Source organism: Lates calcarifer, linkage group LG8, assembly GCF_001640805.2.
Source record: "Lates calcarifer isolate ASB-BC8 linkage group LG8, TLL_Latcal_v3, whole genome shotgun sequence".
Classification (NCBI taxonomy): domain Eukaryota; kingdom Metazoa; phylum Chordata; class Actinopteri; family Centropomidae; genus Lates; species Lates calcarifer.
The window spans coordinates 16,080,996-16,103,095 of NC_066840.1; the positions used below are offsets into that span (position 1 = coordinate 16,080,996).

The 22,100-nt window shown below is 39.9% G+C and overlaps 1 protein-coding gene across 1 annotated transcript in view; it reads right to left on the reverse strand.

Annotated features, from left to right (window-relative positions):
• Positions 1–22,100, reverse strand: part of drp2 (dystrophin related protein 2) — a 77,407-nt gene that overhangs the window by 31,520 nt on the left and 23,787 nt on the right. The window contains 6 exon segments of the mRNA XM_051072466.1: positions 1,340–1,400; positions 2,990–3,068; positions 8,022–8,168; positions 10,546–10,702; positions 12,040–12,151; positions 12,715–12,835. Of these exon segments, the coding sequence (XP_050928423.1) occupies positions 1,340–1,400; positions 2,990–3,068; positions 8,022–8,168; positions 10,546–10,702; positions 12,040–12,151; positions 12,715–12,829 (671 nt within the window). The 5' untranslated portion in view covers positions 12,830–12,835.

The following is a 22,100-nucleotide window of genomic DNA, read 5'->3' on the forward strand; positions in this document are numbered from 1 at the left end:
ACAGACACACGTCAGACGTGATAAAGGAGTCAGGTTCAGGCATCAAAGTTACATCCCACTGATGCTCTACTGGAGATACACTGCCAGTAACTTAAAGGCAGAAATGCCAACCTGTACATGCACGTAAAAAAACACATTTACATCACCTTCCTATCGTACTACCAGCTCTATGAGCCCATTCAGAAAATGTAGTGTGAAAAAAACAGATCCAATAAAAAAAAATGACAAGTGCAGCAAAATAAATGAGAAACCCCAAAGCAGGAAGTCTGCCAGCACCCAGGGGCCTTTTAGGGCAGCACTCATCGTTTTACCTGTGCAAGCACTCATTGATTGGTACCCAGAGGACTGCTACGCAGACACTACTCCCACCCCCATTGGTACAGTAATATAGCCCATGAAGAATTGACTAGCAGACTAAAATTGCACCCAAGAGGTTTCATTGCAAATGATTAAGAAAATAAATACTCATAGTCTCCAGCACAAACGCTTGCAAACCTGCACACATAAAAATACCATTCTCTAGGCATAAACACATACCTATCTCTAAACACACACACTCACACTTGCAGTTCATTGATAAAACTGACAGGAATCTAAAGGTGAAATAGTATTGACGAGATAAATAGATAAACAGATGAGTGCTCAGGTAAATAGCGCTCACGGTAGCTCAATAGAGTTACTCTCTGAATCATTTAGTATTTATCTGCTCTCAAACGGTTACTCTGTATAAATGTTTGGGCAGTGGAAAGATCTTTGAAAATGTGAGTCAAGCTGTGCTTAAGTAAAGATGATGAGAGTTAATTCTACATTAAAAACTACTGCTTTAGAGGCTTAGATCAGTCAGGTCATGAGCTATGAAGATAATGGCACAGACAGCAAGATTGCAGCTTATGTTTGAAATTTCATGGGAACTGTAGAAATGTCAGATAATCAAATAATCTGATACTAGGGATACTACCAGGAACAGTTTGTCAGGGAGACTAATAAAAGAAACCCTAAATGAGAGATTGATTTTTTTCACAGAAGCTCATGGAATAGAGCTGAATGAATAAAAAAATGAATAAAAGTGGTATTAGTTCTCTGTTAAAGTTAAAGTGCTCTTAAAGTATAAAGCATGACTCCTAACCATTTCACCAACTTTTTGATGTGATGAAACAGCACCATTTGAAGCCGTTTTGAATTGTCTCCCATTGAGAAGTCCCAACAAAGGAATACTGCCAGTCAATCAAAGTGGTAGATTTTGAATAATACAACAAACAGACTGTTTCCTCCTAACCTGCCAAGGAAAAAGTACATACATTCCCACAATTGCAGACAGTGACCGTAAAGTTGCACTTACTTGATGTAGTAGGGCACTTTGTTTGGCGAGATGGCACGCTCCCATGGTATCTGCACTGAGCCTGCGCAAACACACAGAAACAAAATCAGTTTCAAAATAGGCATGTCATGCGTGAAAAGCCATTGTGTACAATGTCCCTGACAGCGTGTCCAGACACCGTGTCCATTCAGATTCAGACCTTCTTAACAGAGCTGCTCTGGTGCAAAACAGGCACTGTAAAGCCAAAGGGACAGGTCTATTGTGTGGGGTTTCCACAGAGTGTCGGTTTGTTTGGCACAGCCTAATAGAATATGGGGAGGTAGAGGAGCCGGTGAGACAGGCAGGGCGAGTGTAGTGTTTAAACCGGCCTCCAAACTGAACCACAGGGGGTTCAGCTGAGGATCAAAGAGGACAGACTGCACTGGAATAAGCAAGAGGCAGATACAGTGATACAGAAGCATACATGCAATCACACACACATCATGTCATTGTTCATAACTGTATTCTGAGGTGGTGCAATGCAGACTTTTATGTGAAAAATACTCACACGTACAAACACTGACTCACAAATGCAGAGGTAAAAGAAGTATTCAGATCCTTTAATTAAGTAAAAGCACCAAAACCACACTAAAAAATAATCCACTACAAGTAAAGGTCTTGCATTAAAACCATACTCAAATAAAACTACATTAGTACTATCAGCAATATGACCTTAAAGTAACAAAAGGAAAGGTATTCAATGTGCAGAAAGATGTCTCTTCTGGAGCATGACAAGGACCCCTAACTAGATGGGTAACAGATCAGAAAGGTTGGGAAAGGTTGAGTAACTATAGGTGTCAGATAAATGTGTAGTGGAGTAAAACATACAACAATTCCAAAAAGTAGCATAAAATGGGAATACTTAAGTAAAGTACAAGTTCCTGAAATAGTACTGGAGTACAATCCTTGAGTAAATGAACTTAGTTATATTCCACCTTCCTATGTAAAATAAGCACTGTATGCTCTATAATATTTTTACTATGTGCTATATCAGACAAGATAACATACTGAAATATAGCGTGCAGTGACTGTGCTGGCAGTGGAGTAGTGGTATATAAGCCCCAGTGTGGCATTTCTGAGCCAGCGTGACAGCAGTAAAACTGGATGGGGTTGGTGAGGACATTTGAGATGCACAAGTACAGAGCACCACTTCAGATACACTCACACGCAGTGCCCTGCAACACACAGCTTTTCCACTTCTTCATCAGTTTAAACTAGGCAAAGTAAATCTCATTTTTAGCCCCCCTGCTACGTCTCTGTAGCCTTTGAAGAGCAGCAGGTAAAAGAAGAGACAGAATTCACAAATATGTATCTCTGTTCAAATGAGAGCAATGGCTGTTGTGATGAGCATCACTGGGGATGCTTATTGCAACAGAGTGCTGGAACTCACGAAGACAGATGAACAAAGCCTGCCAGCTCCACCTCTAACCCAAATACACAGACAAACACAAACATGCAAGTACAAACACACACAGGCAAGCGGCATTTTACAGCCTCATCACAGCAAAACTGTAATACACCTAACCTTCTTTTCATCCACCCCTCACACTACAAGACGGTGCCTTGGCACAGCACAGGACAGATTGGTGCGACATGAGGCACCAACTTCAAATAGAAGAAGAGGACTCTTACTGGAAAGGAAGTGCTGCGATCCGGGGCCAAAGTCTCTATGTGCATCCTGGAGCTGCTTCAGCCGCTCCTCTATGGACCCCTGAGGACACACACACACACACACACACACACACACACACACACACACACACTTAAGTCAAAGGGAATCCTGCTGTTCATCCCTCTTCACCACAAATCCCCACAATAGAGATGCACACACACAGACCACCTGCTTCTCCTCCATTAGTTAACTTCAGAATATAAATTATGTCTTTTTCCTCTGCTGCCCCTCTTGAAGGACTTTGAAAGCCTTTGAAGAGCAGCAGGTAAGGAAACGAAGACAGAGATTACAAAATAATATATTTTGTTGAAACGAGGACAGCGGTTCCTGGTTGCAGTGTCAGTGTGGAAAAGAGTTGGAGGAAAATAAGATGAAATGAGAGAGAATTGGGAATGGGAGGAGGGTGGATGGGGGGTGACAAAGCCTCACATGTGCTGCGTCAATAACCATGGAGACTGAGTTGACAAAATTAAGTTTGCCATTGCCTTTGTAAAAGCATTTCACATCAGTTTTATTTCCCACCAAATGGGATTTAGCCTGTCTAATCCTGGTTTATTTGAAATGTATTGGATTTGGCACATGAATCATTGTCAGCTGAATGTTTGAAACACGTCCTCAAACAATGGGAGGTAAATCCACTCGCGGTGAGGTAGAGAGGCAGATAAAGAAAGGGAGAGAGAAAGGAGAAAATGTGAGGGGCCTTTAAACTTCAAAGAGCAGCACAGGCAATGAGTCATAATGTGTGAAGTTAGATACATTAAGTTAGTATTTCTCAGTGTAGGCATGTCATTGCTCCCTCACCAGAAAATAAAACAATATAATCTAGAGCGTGATTTAAATTGCTTGGGATTAATATAGCATTGTCAATGTGCCGTGGAGATGTTACTGCCAACTGTTCGGTGTTGTACAATCTATTTGTTGTACAGGCAATTTGGGCTGCCATAAGGAAGACAAATGACTAAATTATCCATGATCGACAAATATTAGCAAATCAAATTTGGAAATACATTTTCGCTGGCGTCTGAGCAGCCAAAACCAACAGGGCACAGGATGTTGCTGGGATTTAGCATTTCTCATTTTAATTAAGAGAGAAATGAGACACGGAGAGGGAGACAAAGAAAAGGGTTTCTCCATTCTGCCTGCTTTCACACAAAGATGTCAGGTCAGCGCATCCCATTGCACTGAAATGAATTAATGTGGATGGTAGATACGGCAGATTGACTGACGAGCAAGGCTTGAAGATGGCTGCAATACACAGAAAAATGTTTTTTCTCCTCTCTAAAACCTTGTGAAACACCTTTCTCTTACTACATCACTTGATGATGTCACAGTAATTCTGAGGCCAGTCCAAGATTTGGGAGATGAGTATCTGCTGGTGACTATGGATACTAAAAGCCTTTTTAATAATGCTGGTCATCAGGGAGGATAAGACACTCTCACTTACTTCCTGAATCAAAGACTAGAGGACACACTGCCTACTGAAGCACACAGTGCATCAAAGATTTAGCAGAAATTATCCTGTAAAAGAACTTTTTCATGAAAACTCTTTTTACCTCCAAAGCAAAGGGACATCAAAGGGCAGCAAGATGAGTCCCAATTTCTGTTCTTTCTATGTAGCTCTCTCTGAAAAAGAATGTGTAATGAGTCCCAACAATCCCTTCCTAAAATACATGGGACTGTGGCGACAATTTGTAGCAGATGTCTCCTTGATAATTTAAGTTTCAGAAAGTGCTTTATTGGAGTTTTATGAATGGTTTTAACGATCACTTAAATTTCCCTGTGCATCGTGACCCTTGACGAAAGAAAAACTTTCAGACATTTTAATTGAAACAGAAAGAAGGTAGGCTGCTGATGTGTATAAAAATAAGACTGACAGATGTTTCTATTTATAAATGTGAGCTCAATCCTTCCCACACAGGAAAAAAGGCTGCCGATCGGTTATAATGGCTGCATTTGTAGAATAAGAAGTGCCTTGCTGGTGTTTGAGCAAAGAGCACTTGAACCTGTTCAGGTTGGTCAAACATGTAGCCTAAAAAAGGATCGACACAGCTAGAAATAACCATAAGAACCTTACACAGCCTTTAACAAGCTGTGCCCAAATCCAAACTAATTCAGTATGTAAACTACATACTAACAGTCATAGTATACTGTTTTATCAGTTAGTACACAGATGCATCAACATACTTTTATACTGACAGGAAACGACACAGTAAGTGTGATGTCAGATGTCACTCAAACTGCAGCTTTGGAAAACAGCTAATTAAACTCCACATTGAGACATGAAAATATAATTTCCTAAAATTTAAAGCTTTGAAAGTTTTTGTTTTACAAGAGATTTTTTGAGCTGTTTCACCACCACCTACAATCTATTTTATTATTTTTTTAGCTGCAAGCTGCTGCTCCTCCATTTACTTTGTACATTGCATTGTGGGAGAACAGTGTGCATCAAGAGCACACTCACAAAAACGACTGTATTGAGTATGCATAATGTGTGGTTTCAGGATACTTTATTTTGTCACTTCTCTTGCATGAACACACTCCTGCTTAGAATCAGTAAGTAGCATGGATTTAGGAGATGGTGTAAGAATAGACAAATGGTTGCATTTGCTAATTTGCACTCAACACAATGGAAACATATTCCAGAGTATTGGACAAACTGAAATTGTGACCAGATGATGGCACTAGATGAAAAGTCAAGGAGTCACCAGCATAGTTACAATTCATCCTGAGGGGGAAATGAATGTCTGTCCAGTCAAACAGCTGTTGAGTTATTTCACTTAAAACCACATGTGAGTCTTATGATGAAGAAGTCAGAGAATAACCAAAGTCAATAAAAATCATCCTCTTGGGACCATGAATGTACAAAATTTCCCCACAAAGAGATATTTAAGATTAAACCAAAGTTGTCATCACCTAGAGCAATGCTGCTTGCATGGCTGAAAACTCCCTAAATCTTTCCATGAACTGTTACCTGCAATGCTCCAACTTAAGCCAACATGCTGAGAAAATCCTCAGAGCGCCAGCATGTGACTCTGTCTAGCTGTGATTAGCTGCTACAAACAATCCAATAGGTTTCACTCAGAGGATGGAGACTTAACTTGAGGGAATTGACTTTATTTGGATTACTTAGAGGAGAGAGCACACAAAAACACTGGCTTACAAATCAAACCCACAGTTAGTCAATACTGATCTGCTCTGTTTTGTTGTGTTATGTTCTCCTCATGAACTGTTTCACTGTGGGCAACTTCAGGACCACAGAGTCAACGCAAAAGCCTTCAAGAGTCAGGGAATGGTGACTCTTCAAAGTGGATACTGAAAAGTACTTTCTAAGAATTGTTGAAAGGACATTCATATCATCACATTCACACAACAGAGAGACGGAAAAGGGGAGAAGCTGGAGTGGAAATTAAAACATTATGACAAGCCCACGAAGGACAAGCTGTGAAGAATGTGTCATGAAGGTTATCTAATGGGAACAGGGTGTTCTCACATGAGGTGCAGTGAAGGCTGAGTGGGTTTTGTTGTGCTTGTTAGAGCACTACAGAGGTTGCTAATGGAGACTGCAGCCTAAGCTTGAAAATTGCACCCCTCCAAGTTACTGTAATGCTCACTGGATAATGCATCCATACATTCAGCAAAGCACTGAAGGGAGGGCAAGTCTAGTTCAATGAAACCAAGGAATGTTATTGAAAATTTTAAAAGGCTTTTTCATCATTCATTCATCTACTCTGCTGCTCTTCTCACTTGAACTTACAAGTCATGATGTGTAAAAATACCAAAGATCTGGTCTGTGCAGCAACTCTACATATTAAGATTCTGACTCATAGTTACACTCTATAACTAATGAACGCCATCAAAATGTTTTTCTCTCATCTCCTTTACGCGAGTTCATTAAAAAATATTGAGCTCAATTCATCACAGGAATGGAGTGCTGCTAACACAACAACAGCTGTTAGAAAACAGGTCCATGCTTGGAATTTGATGTCTGACTTTTGGGACAACATTAATACAATATTAATACAAACTCACCACTTGCTGCAGCTACATCACAGTAATAGACATGTTGTCTACTATGAAGCAGCCGCAGCAAGTGGTGAGTGTGCACTAATATTGTAGTAATGACATACTGGAGACACTGATGTTAGTTTAGCAAATCGGTCAGGTTTTAACCAGGGATAGAAGTCTGTCTAAACACACAGTTGAACATGTTTACCACAGTTGTATTGGCTCAATAAACCTCTGTAAACCTTCCACCTGTTCAAACCCACCTCTGCTGGCCTTGACTTATGTTAACAAACCATATAGTTAAACATTCAGGTTTTAGTCCATTTACTGTAACAACTGACCACTTTGTAAACCACACTTGTTACAGGAATTTGACTTCTGACTACTATTCAAGGTATCTGTTAGTTTCTATTGATTCTGCTTCTTTTTCATTTCCTGTCACTGCGATGGGTTACAAAACATGAGCAATGACCTCTTAACTGTGTGTGAAATTAACTGAAGTGAGCAGAAAAAAATAGCTGGCCTGGAACTGTGGGTAAACTAAAACCAAAACACAGCATTCTGGTGGTGTAAAGTCTAAGATACTGAGCATGTCACTGATAGGGATACCAGGGGTCTTTGCTTAATACATTCCTCTATTGTCCTTTATCTAATAATAATGAACTGTACAGTCTGCATTCAAAAAGTGAGCAAAAATGTCACATACACAAGATTTATAGAACTTCTCATTGCCCACATGACCCTTCATTCATCCCCTAAAACAAACCACTTCTCCCTTAACAAGCTCAAAAAAGATATAAAAGACATAAAACAGTTGTAAGCCTGAGGTGAGGGCACCACTGGAGCCTCACACATACCCTCAACTTACATTAGGACAAACATTACACGTGAAATGACTCTCCAATGCCTCCCTTGAATTTGACTGCTGGAAAAGCTGCTGCTGACAATGTCAAATAGATACCACACAGACCCGGCAGCGAACCCTACCTGAAGCACTTTCCATCTGCTATTGAGATGCTCCAGGGCGCGGGCGTTCTCCATCGACAAGTGGACATCGGAGATCGCCAGCTGGTGGGCCAGATCATTGATGTGCTTCATGCCCTCCTTCACCTGGGTCAGCTCCTCCTTAAATAACTGCAGTGGCACGAGAGAGAGCGAGATGAGCAGAGGGTTGGAGAGGTGGATGGAAAAGGGAGCGGTGGAATAAATGAGCAGGAGAAAACTGATGAAATACAAAACATATTAAATATAGAAAAAATTCAGGCTCAGGCAGGATGAGAGAGCAGCACAAATATCCAGTCTGGACAAACTCCACACAGATTAAATAAAGAACAAAAATCAATTGAAATGTGATCCATTATAGCTTTCAGCTCTGTTTTAGAAACAATTTGGCAGCGACCATGTATTAACTTACTAAATCAAAGGGAATGTATGATGATATTGGACTAGTACCAGCCTCTGTTCATTGTAGATTTTAAATGTGAACAATGAGGGAAATAAAGGTTATATTTATATCATATTTAAAGAGTAAACAGTGTCTAACTCAGGATACAACATAACAATAATGGACTGTGTGCGTGTGTGGGAAGCTCATGTGTACATATGGTCTATTTACTAATGATTTTGCACTGTTGACCCCTGAATATCTGGATATGTTGCCTCTGGAATATTCTATGTTCAGTTAAATATTTTTGTTTAACTGGCTGCATGTTTCATAAAACAAAGCATGTTCATGTGATTTACAATTGATAGAAATTGTGCTATTACTCCTGTATCTGATAAGGTGAGGGTGTAATGTCTCATTAAAGGTGCTATCAAGAGCTTCAGCCATCGTTGCATTTACAAGACAAGAGGTTAGGATATGGCCTCTACTCTGGACAGCACTACTTCTTCATCTTCTCATGTTGGACCGAGGGCAGACTGGACGCTACAGTGACTCACTATCACTAGGTGGCTAGCTGGTTAGCATGCTAACTTCAGTAGAAAAAAAGAATTGATAAAAATGGAAGCAAAGCAAGAGTTAACATTGGTATTGCTCTCCACTGGTGAAAAAAACACTTGGTGAGTTGGCTTGGCTTTGCTGTTGACTTAAAAAACATTTTGCAACCTCAACAGCGCCATATGTTAGTTGAAATGAACGTATAGCGGTGTACTACCAAATACTCCCAGGGACTGTTACGAGAAAGTCTGCCTATTTGACATGTTGTTTTTGTGATTACCTTTTGAAAACTGATGTCTTGATATTGTCAATGTACAATAGAGACCTACTGTAAATAAAAGATTGGAAGTGAGATGCACAGCACTATTCACCAAACTAGTAAACTACATTGCAACATACTGAGCCCTAGGACAGCCTGAAGTGCACTTTTTTTCCTGGGAGCTAACTTCCCTACATTTCTTCCTCAGGGTGCCATCTGAATGACAGAAATGTGAAAGTCAACACTGGCACACAAATGTTGCTGAAAACTAATTAAGGTTTCGTGTTTACCAAGACGAGTGATCTACTGTAACTCTGTGGAAGCTCATCTTCACATTGTATAGAGGTGAAATTCACCAAATGGCATCTTTTGATGATGGGGAATTAATTTCCGATATCTGCAAACATGGGGGATTGTGTTTAGACATCACTAGAAACAATGTCAAAACGGAGAGGCAAAGAGGGAGAGGCAAGAAATGACTTACAAAAAAATGCCTCAGCAAGTGTGCACATTTGTTTGGCAACATACAGTATGTCAGTCAGCAGAAAATTTATCTGCAACAACTTCGATAATTGATTATAGCTTAAGTAATTAACATTTTAGAATGTGTGCGCATAACGTGTGTATGATTGTGTCCTATTTGCACGCATTAATGTCTGCTTTCATATGTGCATATGTCTGTGTGTTAAGTGTAAGTGAGTGAGGGAGGACACATGAGGCTAAGTGACAAGCCTGCCCTAAAGACTGAGCTGAGCATGTGCTGGCTGTGACAGGAGTCCAAACAGTGACATGATTATTGTGAAGTGCCCTCACTTCTAATGAATGGCGCCACACAATTATAGGCAGCGGCGGCACTCGGCACTCCATAATGACTAAACCAATGACCTGCCATTTGTTTAACAACATCTATTCAACTGAGGATTGTAACCCCTGCCATCTCAGTGTGTCAGTTTGAAGAGCCACGTCCTTGTCATCATCTGTCAGATCACAGCCACTTCAACAGGAATGTGTACACAGGCAAGCAAAACAAAACCTTTTAAAGCACACACAGCCTAATGCAGATCTCTCATTAATTCATGAGAAACATACCACTGCTGAGTTTTTGTGAATAAAAAAAAACAGATGTCACTGGATGTTTGTTTATGACATGTCAAAGTGTCACAATATGTGTTTTTTCAGGGTTAGCCGGAGGCAATTACCTCAAAGGGGACAATTAAGTTACTTCCGCAGGTAAAACCAATGTACAAGCATGTGTGTGAGAGAGATAAAGAAAAGGCGAATGTATGTGGGGAGGGTTTTTTGTGTCGGTCTACCTTGGTAGCGTCTATGTGGTCCTGCAGAGAGTCGATGAAGAGGTCTCCCACAGGCTCCCAGGCGTCTCTCACCCCCTCTGCCTGCTCCAGGGCCACTGCTAGCTCCTCCATTGCTGCCTGGATCTGAAGTAGACGCTCTAACGTCCTCTCCATGTGTCTGGGGTTTCGTTGAAAATGTCATTACAGGTAACTACCTGCACCATTACAATTTGGGGCTAATACAAGCAACGGCATTCACATCATGTATTCAAATTTACAGAAATCATTTCAGGAGAGCTGTGTGCTATGTGCATATTTTTATATCAGCATTTCTCTATGTAAAGAACGCAATTTAATATTCTGAAAAATAAGCTGAATTTTCAATGATCTAAAACTTGATAAATGTGTTTTGCTAATTACATCTATAATGGATTATACGTGCCACATTTTTTCATCAGGTTATGGTAATTGTATTGTGTGTAATGTATTGTTGCAGCATAACCCTGCTACAGATCAACAGCACAGCCACAGGGAGAAAAAAACACTCTCAACTTTAAAGCTCTAAAAGTTACAGGAATATTTCTGTTGTATGGTAAAAATAAATAAATAAATAACAACCAATGTATATGCTTTTTTCCACCACATATCTTTCGTTTTCAAAAATGTAAAAATTTAAAATGAAAAAAGATATACCCCAAAGGGAAAAAAAAATGAAAGAGCTGATCTTTCATTCCTTATCAGGGATTACACCTTTATTCAAGCATCATCCAGTTCTTCACTCATGAAAAAAAAAAAAACTCCTTGACCTTATAGTTTTACCTTTCAAGTGACAGAGAAAAGAAACTTGTTTTGCTTTTGAAATTTGCTCAGTGGGTTTTGGAGTGGTCTCATGAGTACACAGCCTGTATAATTTACCAAACCCAGAATACCTATAACTATTAATTTGACTGAGAAATAATCACCAAAACTGGAACTGCAAGGCTCTCGGGGGATTAAAAAAAATGCTGCTATCCTGAACAGAGATATGAGTCAAAGTCCTGTGCTTTTTATTAGTATTAACAATAATGAGACTGGTGAAGAGTGGTTGAGGAGTGTACTTACCTAAAGTATCAAAAAATAAAAGTACTCATTATGCAGAAAAATTGTGAAACTTTGGTGGAGCTGCTAACAACTCATAGACATCTGAAATATGACAAAGTCCCTTAACTAAACTCTGATTTTATGTAAAAGTTAACAAACCAATCAGGAATAAGTTTGGGAATGACCAGTTTAATCTTTAACTATGTGTTATATTTTATATGCTCTATTTTATATGCTTAGCATACATAGTTAATGTGAAATCTTAATCTGTAAAGTAACTAGTAATTAAAGCTGCCAGATAAACATAGTGTGCAATATTTTACCCTGAAATGTTGTGGACTAGAAGTATAAAGTAGCATCCAATGGAATGTAAATTTACCCTCCACCACACATAGTCTGAGCAGGATACACACAATGTAAAGAGAAGTGTCTGACCTATGGCGATCCACACAGCGCGCCGTCAGCTTCTCCCATAGGTCGCTGGCCACGTTTGCCTGCTTCCATACTGAACGGCTCACATTCAAGATCCGCCGGCGAGGAGACACCTCTGCAGAGGGTGTGAGAGGTTAGACTGGGTCACGCAGGGGTAAAGAGGATAAAGGTACAAAGAGCAAGTAAAAAATAGAGGAGACAGAGATATAACACTGTGGAGAGGAGAGAAGGGGTTAGAGGTCAGACAAAGAGAAGAGCAATGATCGGAGAGGGACGGTGTACCAACTTCTTGAGAGGGAAGGGGGCATAAACAAGTTGGAGAACAAGGAGAGCACAGTAAGGTAGATTGCTTTAGTACTCCCCAGGTGAGCATCCAGTGGTGAGAGCCAAACATTACGAGGAGGAGATGTGGGCAGAGAAACAGCCAAGCTTACTGTATTATTGATCTGAGCAGATGGTGCTGTAGAGCTGGTGAACTAGAGCTAATTGGTCCCAACCCGGACACTTTCCCTAAACTCAGTGTGACACCAGAGGATGGATCACTGCTAATAACTACTAATGGAAGAATTCACCTGCATGGGTCCAACCAAATTAACTCTGGGGGTTCAGCTGAGGCGGTTTGTGAGTAGGATATTTTGGCTGGCGCAGCAGTTGGCACAGAGTATGAAGGGAGCAGACCTTTTCCGTCGGTCAGGGTCTCCTCTGGCTCCTGGAAGGGGTGCTGAGCCAGAAAGGCCTGGGCAGACTCCAACACTGAGTAGATGAACGGCCCGCGAGACTTGACATCCTCCATGAATGCCTGCCGGGAGACAAACAGAGGAGGGGAAAGTGTTTTTAAGTGGAGGAGAATGAAAGTCCAAAGTGAAGTGCTGGTTCCTCCAAATGGAGGAAGATGAGTCATGCAGGGCAAGCTGGCCTTCTGCCTACTTCTCAAAATGAGACAACCTTGCCTAATATAAATGACTGGTGCATTCTAATGCTGGAAAAATTGGTTGACTGACTGAAAATTACTGAGCCACAATTTCAATTATTGAATGATTTCTCAAGCAAAAATACCAATCAATGAGTGGTTCCAGCTTTCCAAGTATGTAAATTTGCTGCTATTTTATTCATTGATGAAGGTGGTATGGTCTAATGTCTGTCACATTCAGGTCTGCACCAAGGTCTTTAATCACTGAAAGGTTTTGTTAAGGGCCATCATGTGTTAGCGAGACAATATGAACTCCAATGGCATGAAGCTGACTGAGGCTGATGAGGAAGTAGGCAATCTAGGAATCTTCCTAGATTCAATGAATGCTACAACCATGAGGACCACTGCCTGTGTGGCTACAGTGTTTCCAGTGTCAATATAACCAAGTATTTGCTCTCCACTAAACTCAGTACTACCGTCTTTTTTCTTTTCAGCGACATGATCCCTCAGTGCAGTGCACAAGGTAACAGTAAATCCAGGATCTGTTGAAATGCAATTGTACCATCTGCATATAATCTCTGTGTGTAGTTAACTTCTCTCTGACTTAATCGTATGCCTTTGGAGAATATAAGTGTAGTTGCACATCTCACAAAACACTGCTGTCTCATTTCCTCAGAATCTCTCTGGGCCATGTAATTGATTGAGATGAGAACATTAGCACATTGGTTGAGACCTCGACCTAAGTTTTCTGCACGCACCTATAAGCTGATCCTGCACTGCATTTGCTTGCCGTTTCAGTGTTTTCAGCGGGGCTGCCCCCTAAAAGTCCATGACTCCAGTTCGACTTGCATTTTGTCAATAGAATCGCTGCCCTTTTTTTTTTAGCTGTCACTGTAAACAGAGCAATAAAGAAACAACAGCATGGCAGGCTGCAAACTTTACAAACCGAGTCTTGTCTCAAAATAACCTCACCACAAAACGAACTGTGATCTAAGATGAGTAAAAGAAATAAAGAGTAGAACGATATAATCAATTTTATTAATTTAGCACTTTTCTTAACAAAGTTAAAAAGTGCTTCACAGAAAAATTATGAAGAAAAGCAAAAAGACCAGAAAATGAATACAATTAAACCAATTAAACCAACCACAGAGCTCATAAAACAACTGGGGATTAAATAAAGTTTAAAAATATAAAAAAGGGTATAGAACATATAAATATCATAAAACCTAAAGACGAAAAAAGAACTAAGGATGTAGCCTGTCAATCTCAATAAACAGGGTTTTTTTTTTAAACAGTCTTGGGGCTGTAGTATCACTATATGAGACCTGGGAATAACCAGCAGAGCCCCATCCACTGATCTTAGTGAACGCCCAGGCACATTCATATATCAATAAATCCTTGATTTAATCTGATATAAAGCTATTTAATCAGCAGTTTTTTGAATAAATGCAAACAAAACCTTCAAAAACATCACCTTGAAACAAAACAATTAATCAAAATCTAAATCTAAATTAGACATTCAAAAACCAAATAACAGGATAATTCATGATGAAAACAATAGTTAGCTGCATGAGAGCAGTGTCCAGCTTTATCAACAGAAAGCAGAAAGCCCTCAAACTACTAACAAATTGTAAATACCATTGGGAAACTAGAACAAATTCTAGGATCCCCAGTACGAGTTGTGATGTTTCACACCAACACATGGTGGAAAACTGGCAAACATTGTGCCATGTTAAGGGTAAATACATTTGTAGTCCCATCTCATAGGAACAAATGCGTGACAAAAAAGTGGAGGAGGATATTCCAATGCCAAAAGGAATCTATTTATTTCATGTGCACTGTTGCCAACACACCTTACAGACCCTGTAATTCAACAGACTTAAATGGGCTAATAGACACACAGCAATGGGCAGTCAGGAGAGAGGCCTAGCATAAACTCCTCTGCTTTAGCTAGGTGTGGTCACACAACTGGTAAAGATACCAGAATCAATACATATATGTGTATGAATATTCATTAAAACTGTTTCATATCCATATAATCTAACTACATCAAGTGTTTTGTAGTATTCTTTCTTATCCACAGGATAAAGGGTGATGTACTAAGTGTTGTACAGATAGTAAAACCTGTACAACTAACGTGTTTTTGGGGCTAGAGGAATAGACCTGCCTTTACTTGGCTTCTATTTATCTGTAAATCCCAGTGATTCACAACACGCCCAGGCTGCTAACAAGAACAAATAGGAGTTTATGTCTGACTTCCATTACTCACATCCTGCAGTGGCGTTTGCACTGGTCTAGTTCAAGTGATGTATCACCAGTGACCAGTGACCAGTGACCACCTGAGTGAAAATAACTGGCCCAACAGTTTAAAAAAAAACAAACAAAAAAAAAAAAAAAAAAAAAAAAAAAAAAAAAAAACAAAAAAACCCCAAACAAAACAAAAAAAAAAAAAAAAAAAACAAAACAAAAAAACAAACAAAAAAAACCCCAGCCCTCTCAAGATATTTTCAGACTTTTAAGAGTTAACAAGGATTGATGAGGTTTCCTGAATGCACCATTAGGTAACAGATTGTGAGACACTGACACTTCCTTTGTCCTCCAAATTTGGCCAAAAGAAGACTGCATTTCTTGGTCACAACTGGAGGAGCCTTTGAAATGAAACGATCTTTGTCAGCCCGTTATTGCAGATTCATTTTAGAAACGTGGACTTGGGAAGAACCTAAAATTAGACACAACAATGAAGAGAAATTGGAATCAAGGGGAAAAAAGGACACTGTAGTTACAGCATGATGGTAAATCATGAAAATGAATCTGTAATGTCAGTTATAAAGTAATTGCCACACCAAGAATGGGTTTCAAAAACATATTAGAGTAGTCTGCAGTGTTTGGCCTGTCTTAATTTTAATCCTAAATTAGCCCAATACAATTTATACAGTTTCATAAAAATGAAATAAAAACTTTAACTCTAAACCAAGAGCAACATTTCCATGGCAACCATCTACCAATGTTGTGATGTGAGTAATGAAAAGACGAAAAAAGAGCAGAGTATCTTGGGCAACACTGGAAGCTTTTTGTATTGTGTTTCAAGGAATTTTACTGAAAACAAAAAAAACAAAACATCCTATAACTGTTGATTTCTTCCAGAGGGCAAATATTTTCTGCTGTTGTGAACAGATCAGAGCAGGACAGCTTGATGTATTGCTTTGTCAGCCATGTTTTTCTTTAGTTTTTTAAGAGTCTTTATTTATCCATAATTCATCTCAAATCGGTCCTACTTAAGACAGTCAAGAACTAGACAGCTTTGTGCAATGGTCTAACAGTTTGATCTAAGCCATAGTCAGTCTGCCTCTGTGAAACCAGCCCCATAATAAGTAAGACTGTAGCAGCGAAGTACTGAGCATACTGAACTGAGCAAAGATGTGTTTTCAACTTTTATTTTGTGAGGGGAGAAATATGTCATTTTGTCTTTAAAAGGCTTGTTTTAAGATGACATAATGACACAAAGGCTGAAGAGCAAGGATATATATATATATATATATATATATATATATATGTAAGAAACACCAAAGCAAACATGAGAGAACCCATGTTTGAATACATGGGTTTTCTATAGCAGTCACTGACACACATACACACACACACACACACCACACACACACTCACTAGCACTGATCTACTGGCAGGACCACATGAGATTACATGGCTGTCTGCTTCTGCTGAGAGCCCAGGGCGCAGTAGGGGACCAAATCTACTGGGAGCACTGGTCAGTTGGCCTGCTCGCACTGAAGAGCCAATTAGCTGGAGAGCAGGACTCCACTGGTCCACATTCAACAGCACTCCACTATGCAAATTACAGAGGAGCAGCTCAGTGTGTAAGAAGACACACACTTACAGCACTCCACAGATACCCAGAGCATCCCCAGGGCCTTGAAGAAAGCCAGTGTGTCAACCTTCTTCATTCTCCTACACTAATCTTTGTTCTGTATAAAACACACTGCAGGTGTGTGAATTAATGCCAGGGATATTCCCTCTCTTCAAAGTAATTTATTTAGGTAAAGCCAGCGTCCTCAATCCTCTTACGGTATGAAGAGATTACAATTTCAGCTGAAAATCTACATTACTAGCTGGAATTAGCAGGGTTGCGTGGTTGCAGCAGTGACAGTGTTTCAGTGCCTATTAAAAAAAATAAAAAACAAAACCCAGGACCAGAGCCCAGCAGGCCTGATAACACCCAGCAAGCACAGTTAAACAGCCCCAAATGAAACGCCAGCAAACACCAGCCGGCACCGAGCAAACATGCAAAAGTGTGTAACGGTGGGGAGCTGTGGCCTGAGATAAGATTCCCAGTGCAACAGTCATGAAGAAAACCTGCTGTCTGTCTTTTCTCCTCTTCCTCTCTCACACTCTTTCTCTAATCACAAACAAATTCCTCCCACAAGCTCACATCCTCACTCTCTCTTGCTTCCTTCCTTTCCTTCTCCTTTACCATCTTCTCATCCTCTTCAGCTTTTCTATTCTCTCCGTCCTCTGTTTAGCTGCTTTGCCGCCCAAAGAGGAGCTGAGCCATGGATTCCCTGAGCCAGCTGTCATGTTAAAACTTTAATTCCAGCTAAATTTCACACTCAGAGGCCTCATCTTTGGTTGAAGGAACATTAAGAGCGAAGCCTTCAGATCAGATTAAGATACATTATGCATGGAGGAGAGAGAGTCAGGGAGGAAATGACTTCATTGACTTGGTCTAAACATGTTGATGGCATTCCTTTTGACAAGACAGAGGAGGATAAATTTTCATTTCATTTTCTCTCTTCCATGAGGCAGAGAAGATACTGCAGCTGCAACAGATTCAGAAAATCCCTCCCATTGCCAGAAATGCTCACTTATCTCAACGTCCAAACACACAAGACTCACAAATGTATCTTCCAACCCAAACTCCCTGCCACTTACCACCCCAAATACACACACAGTGAACATGCTCCCAAACCATGCAGATGCACACGCACGGGGGGAGAAAAAAAGTAGCACAGAGGGAACTCGTTCTCCCACACACAAAAACGACATCAGAATAAATCCACTTAAGATCAATAATTCACATTTCTTAAAACGCTTTAATTCTCTATAGAAAACTGGGATGCAATTTCCCTCTCTGCTTTGTCAGAAAAGTTTTAGAGCGACCAGACGCTCGGGAAGCGGAGGCATCTCAGATTATAAAGGCATGCTGTGCTGAAAATGGGACGTTTGAGAGAGGAGAGGAGAGGAGAGGAGAGGAAAGGGGGATCAGTGATGTTCAATAGCAAATACTGCTGAATGACTTAGTGCAGAGTCAAAGATGCTGTGTGAGGTGAAAAGGACAGGTATATGCTGGAGTTCTGAAAACAATGGGAAATTAGTTATTGTAGCCTGACACGCTGATTTAGCCTGATTTTGACCAAAAACCGTACTTCCTCTCACATTCCTAGCTCAGTCAAAATCTACACAGAAATATATAGACAGTTTATTGGGATAGCCTCTTGAGATGAACCATCTCAAAAGGGGGTCCTTAACACAGGTACACAGACAATACAACATAAAACAAAACAGCACATATCAAACGTACACATACACAACTCTTCCACTCCATAAACACCGATTCTCTTTGTTATGCCACAATATATTGAAAATAAGTAAATAAATACATCAATAATTAAATAAATAAATAAACAAAGTTTTACATATTTTACAAGCACTTACACAAAAGGTGAAACTTTCTTATGTGTGAATATATATACGTGTATACATATGTACACACATACATACGTTATGCATACATACCTATGCATAATTTGAAGCAAGAACAGGGTGTTTGAAGGTGATTAAAAAGAGATGCCTTAAATATATGAAAATAAGTAAAAGATCTAAATGAGCTAGGCAGGGAGTTCCAATCAGATGGGGTTTTAACTTTAAATGAACTTTGACCAATTTCTTTAGAAATTCTGGGAACAGAGAAGAAAGGGTGCTCAGTATATCTTTAATTGTATGATGATCTAAGTGGAATTGAGAATTGAATTAGTAGGAAGGATGACTGAAGAAAATACATTTGAAAATAAAATGAAACCAGTGAAAATTCCTTCTAAATTTAGGTGCTAACCAATTCAGCAACTCTTCCATAAAACAGTGATGTGTTTGATAAGGACACCTTAAAACACATCTGCAGAGACTGTTGTAGACTACATTGAGAGAGCCAAGACTTGTTTCTGAAGTATTTTGATAAATAATATCTGCATAATCTACAATTGGTGGTATCAGTTGTGACATAATTCATTTCCTAATCTATAAGGTAAAGCAATTAATGGAGCAATAGAATATTCATAGACTGCAATTTATTTTTATTATCACTAAGTTAATATGAGGCTTAAAAGAGAGCTGAGAATCAAACCAGAGACCAAGGTATTTAATGCCCTCCACTTTCTCAGGTGGTGCCCCATCAAGGACATGTTACACATATTTTTGGATTTAGTGCAACTCATACTTCAACACTGGATATCATCATTTCTGATCAACCATTGCAAATAAATGTCCATAAATCCACTTAGTAATCATAGGAAAAATACACTCCTTATAAGTCCACAGCTTGCCTGGGAATTATCATGTTTTTAAGTTTTCTTCAGTATCAAAGTAATCTAGTAATATTTGTCTGCACATCCAATTTTACACAGCAAACAGGAACTGCCAATGGTGCAAATTTGCCAAAGCTGGGGGGGGACAGGGTGGGGTTTGTGCATCACTAAAGCCCCTTTTACACAGAGATCGTGCTATATAACCATTAAGAAGACCCTTGATTATGCCACCTTAACTTGTTTACACTGCAACCAAACAAAGTGAGCATGTGGCTGTGGCGTGTGATATTTGAGATACTATACCAGCATTGTGGAATCAGAGGTGTGACGTGTATCACAGCTCGATATGCTGGCTCTCCCTTTTACACAGACATCGATCCAGCTCTGTGAATACTTCCACTGCCAGCCTAAAGGTGGGACAATGACACCCCCCTCCATTCCAACTTTATACATAATAGTGAGGTGAAATAACAGTACAACATTCCCACCTTGAACAGGCTGTGTGAAAGGTAACACCATTAACACTGGAGAGACAGTTGTGGAAAGAGCAAACAGCAATTGTGGGGAGAGGAAAGGGGAAAGAAACAACTGCAGGATGGTGTAACATGTAAGGTTTTTTTTCTTTGTCCTGTTAATTGGGAGGCCAATTTCACAGCGCACCAGCTGCGGTTAGGGATTGGAGTGGGGTGACGCGGGAGCCACAAACCTCTCACTGTCAATACAAGTCGCCTCTCAGAGACACTGCACAAACTGACAGGAAAGAAAATTGGAAACAGGGTGGAAAGGGAAACTCTGCTGTAGTTACAGAACCAATTACGAGTGTGTGTGAATGTATGGTGTGTGGCTGTGTGTGTGTGTGTGTGTGTGTGTGTGTGTGTGTGTGTGTGTGCGCGCGGGTGTGCTCATGCATGTCTACACTAGTTCCAGTTCGTGAGATGCATCACCCATAACTGAGGTGATTTACTGAGAAATGAAAGAGCATCCTGAACATCCCAGGTTGCGTTTCTCCAAATACTTCCTGTCACACAGAGGGAGGAATTCAATGAGGATAAATTTTAATGGTTCTACCCTTCACACACACCGTCAAGTACATTTTAATGCCATAATTTAAATCTTTATTGTTTTCTTGATTTAGATATGATGGGAGTTCAATATAATTTTATTTTAAAAATCTGAATTAAAAGCGTGATCTCTGCTACGACTTAGCTATTGCATCAGAGTCAGTTTGTTTTCGGAGCTATTTTTGAACAGGCCGACAAACTGTATGAGTACGACAGGCGCACACACACTCACATCTGCCTGCTGGGCAATTCTTGTCTGTACCAACTTTATGAGAGTCTGCCCCAACTCAGTGCACACAGGGCTATATAACATGTCAATTAAAAAGATTTCAGTGGGGAGACTTTCCTCCCTTAAGGGCATCCTGGGATTTTTGTTATTGTCCCACCACTGGGTATTTTTAACACACAGGAAAGCCATTTATTTTGTTTTGATCTTTCCAATAAAACAAACGCTACTGACATAACATTGAAACTCTCTCTAATCATTTTGTCATCTTGCCAGATCAATGAAGTCTGATACAAAAGCCCTTGTAAATTGAAAATATGTATGTGTTAATGTTACAAGTGACCAGAGGCGTTTTGGTCAGTGTGACAACATTGCGAAGCACGGTCCACCCACACCGGTGTTTTCACTTATTTTTGGTATGTGAAGGCCTGGGCACTGCAAAACAGTGTATTCCTGAAATATGCAGCTTCAGGAGCCTGGTGATAGAGTAACTACTCATTCTGCTGGTTGATGAAATACTGTAACCGGTGAAATAAGCCAGCCGGGAACATGCTAACTCCTTGTCAGTCACAGAAGCCTAGTTTCTCTGGATCGTCATTTAATTCAATAAAGGATTCCTTAAGAGAGGTTTAGTTCATTAGCTTGTTCACTAACATGTCGGTAAGTTCACGTAGTTTATTCCAAAAACATTTTCATACCATCAAGTCTTATAACGTCTCTGCTAACCATTACATTTTTGTGGAAAAGTAAAAATTAAAAAGAAATGGATGGTCCAACTTCCAGTCCCCCTGAGGTTACCCATGCAAAGACGGTGTCAGTATTGGTCAACAATGCAAATTGGGAGTGTCAAAATTTATCAGAGTGAATCCACTGATTCTGAGGTTCCATTGGAATTAATTGAATTTGCTGTGAAATTTTGTTGTTTTAAATCCTGGTGCGAACAGGCTTCTCTGATGATAGTTTTGTGGCATCTGTTAGTGTGGAAACTTTACCACACTTTACCGCACTTTACATCCTGTCATCATGGACACATATGGAACATAAAAACAGCTTTAATCAGCCAAAATAACAAAATACACTTGTGTGGGTGTGCAGGTGCTAAAAAGAGAAACCGAGAACCCCATGAGACAAAAGCGTCTCATCCGAATGTACAGTATATTTAATGAGTGATGAGGATGGGTAAAAGACTTCTGCACACATACAGATGTTTATTTTTGTTTGTAGTTTTAAAAAAAGATACAAATAAAACACTTAAAAAAATAACTTTATATGTG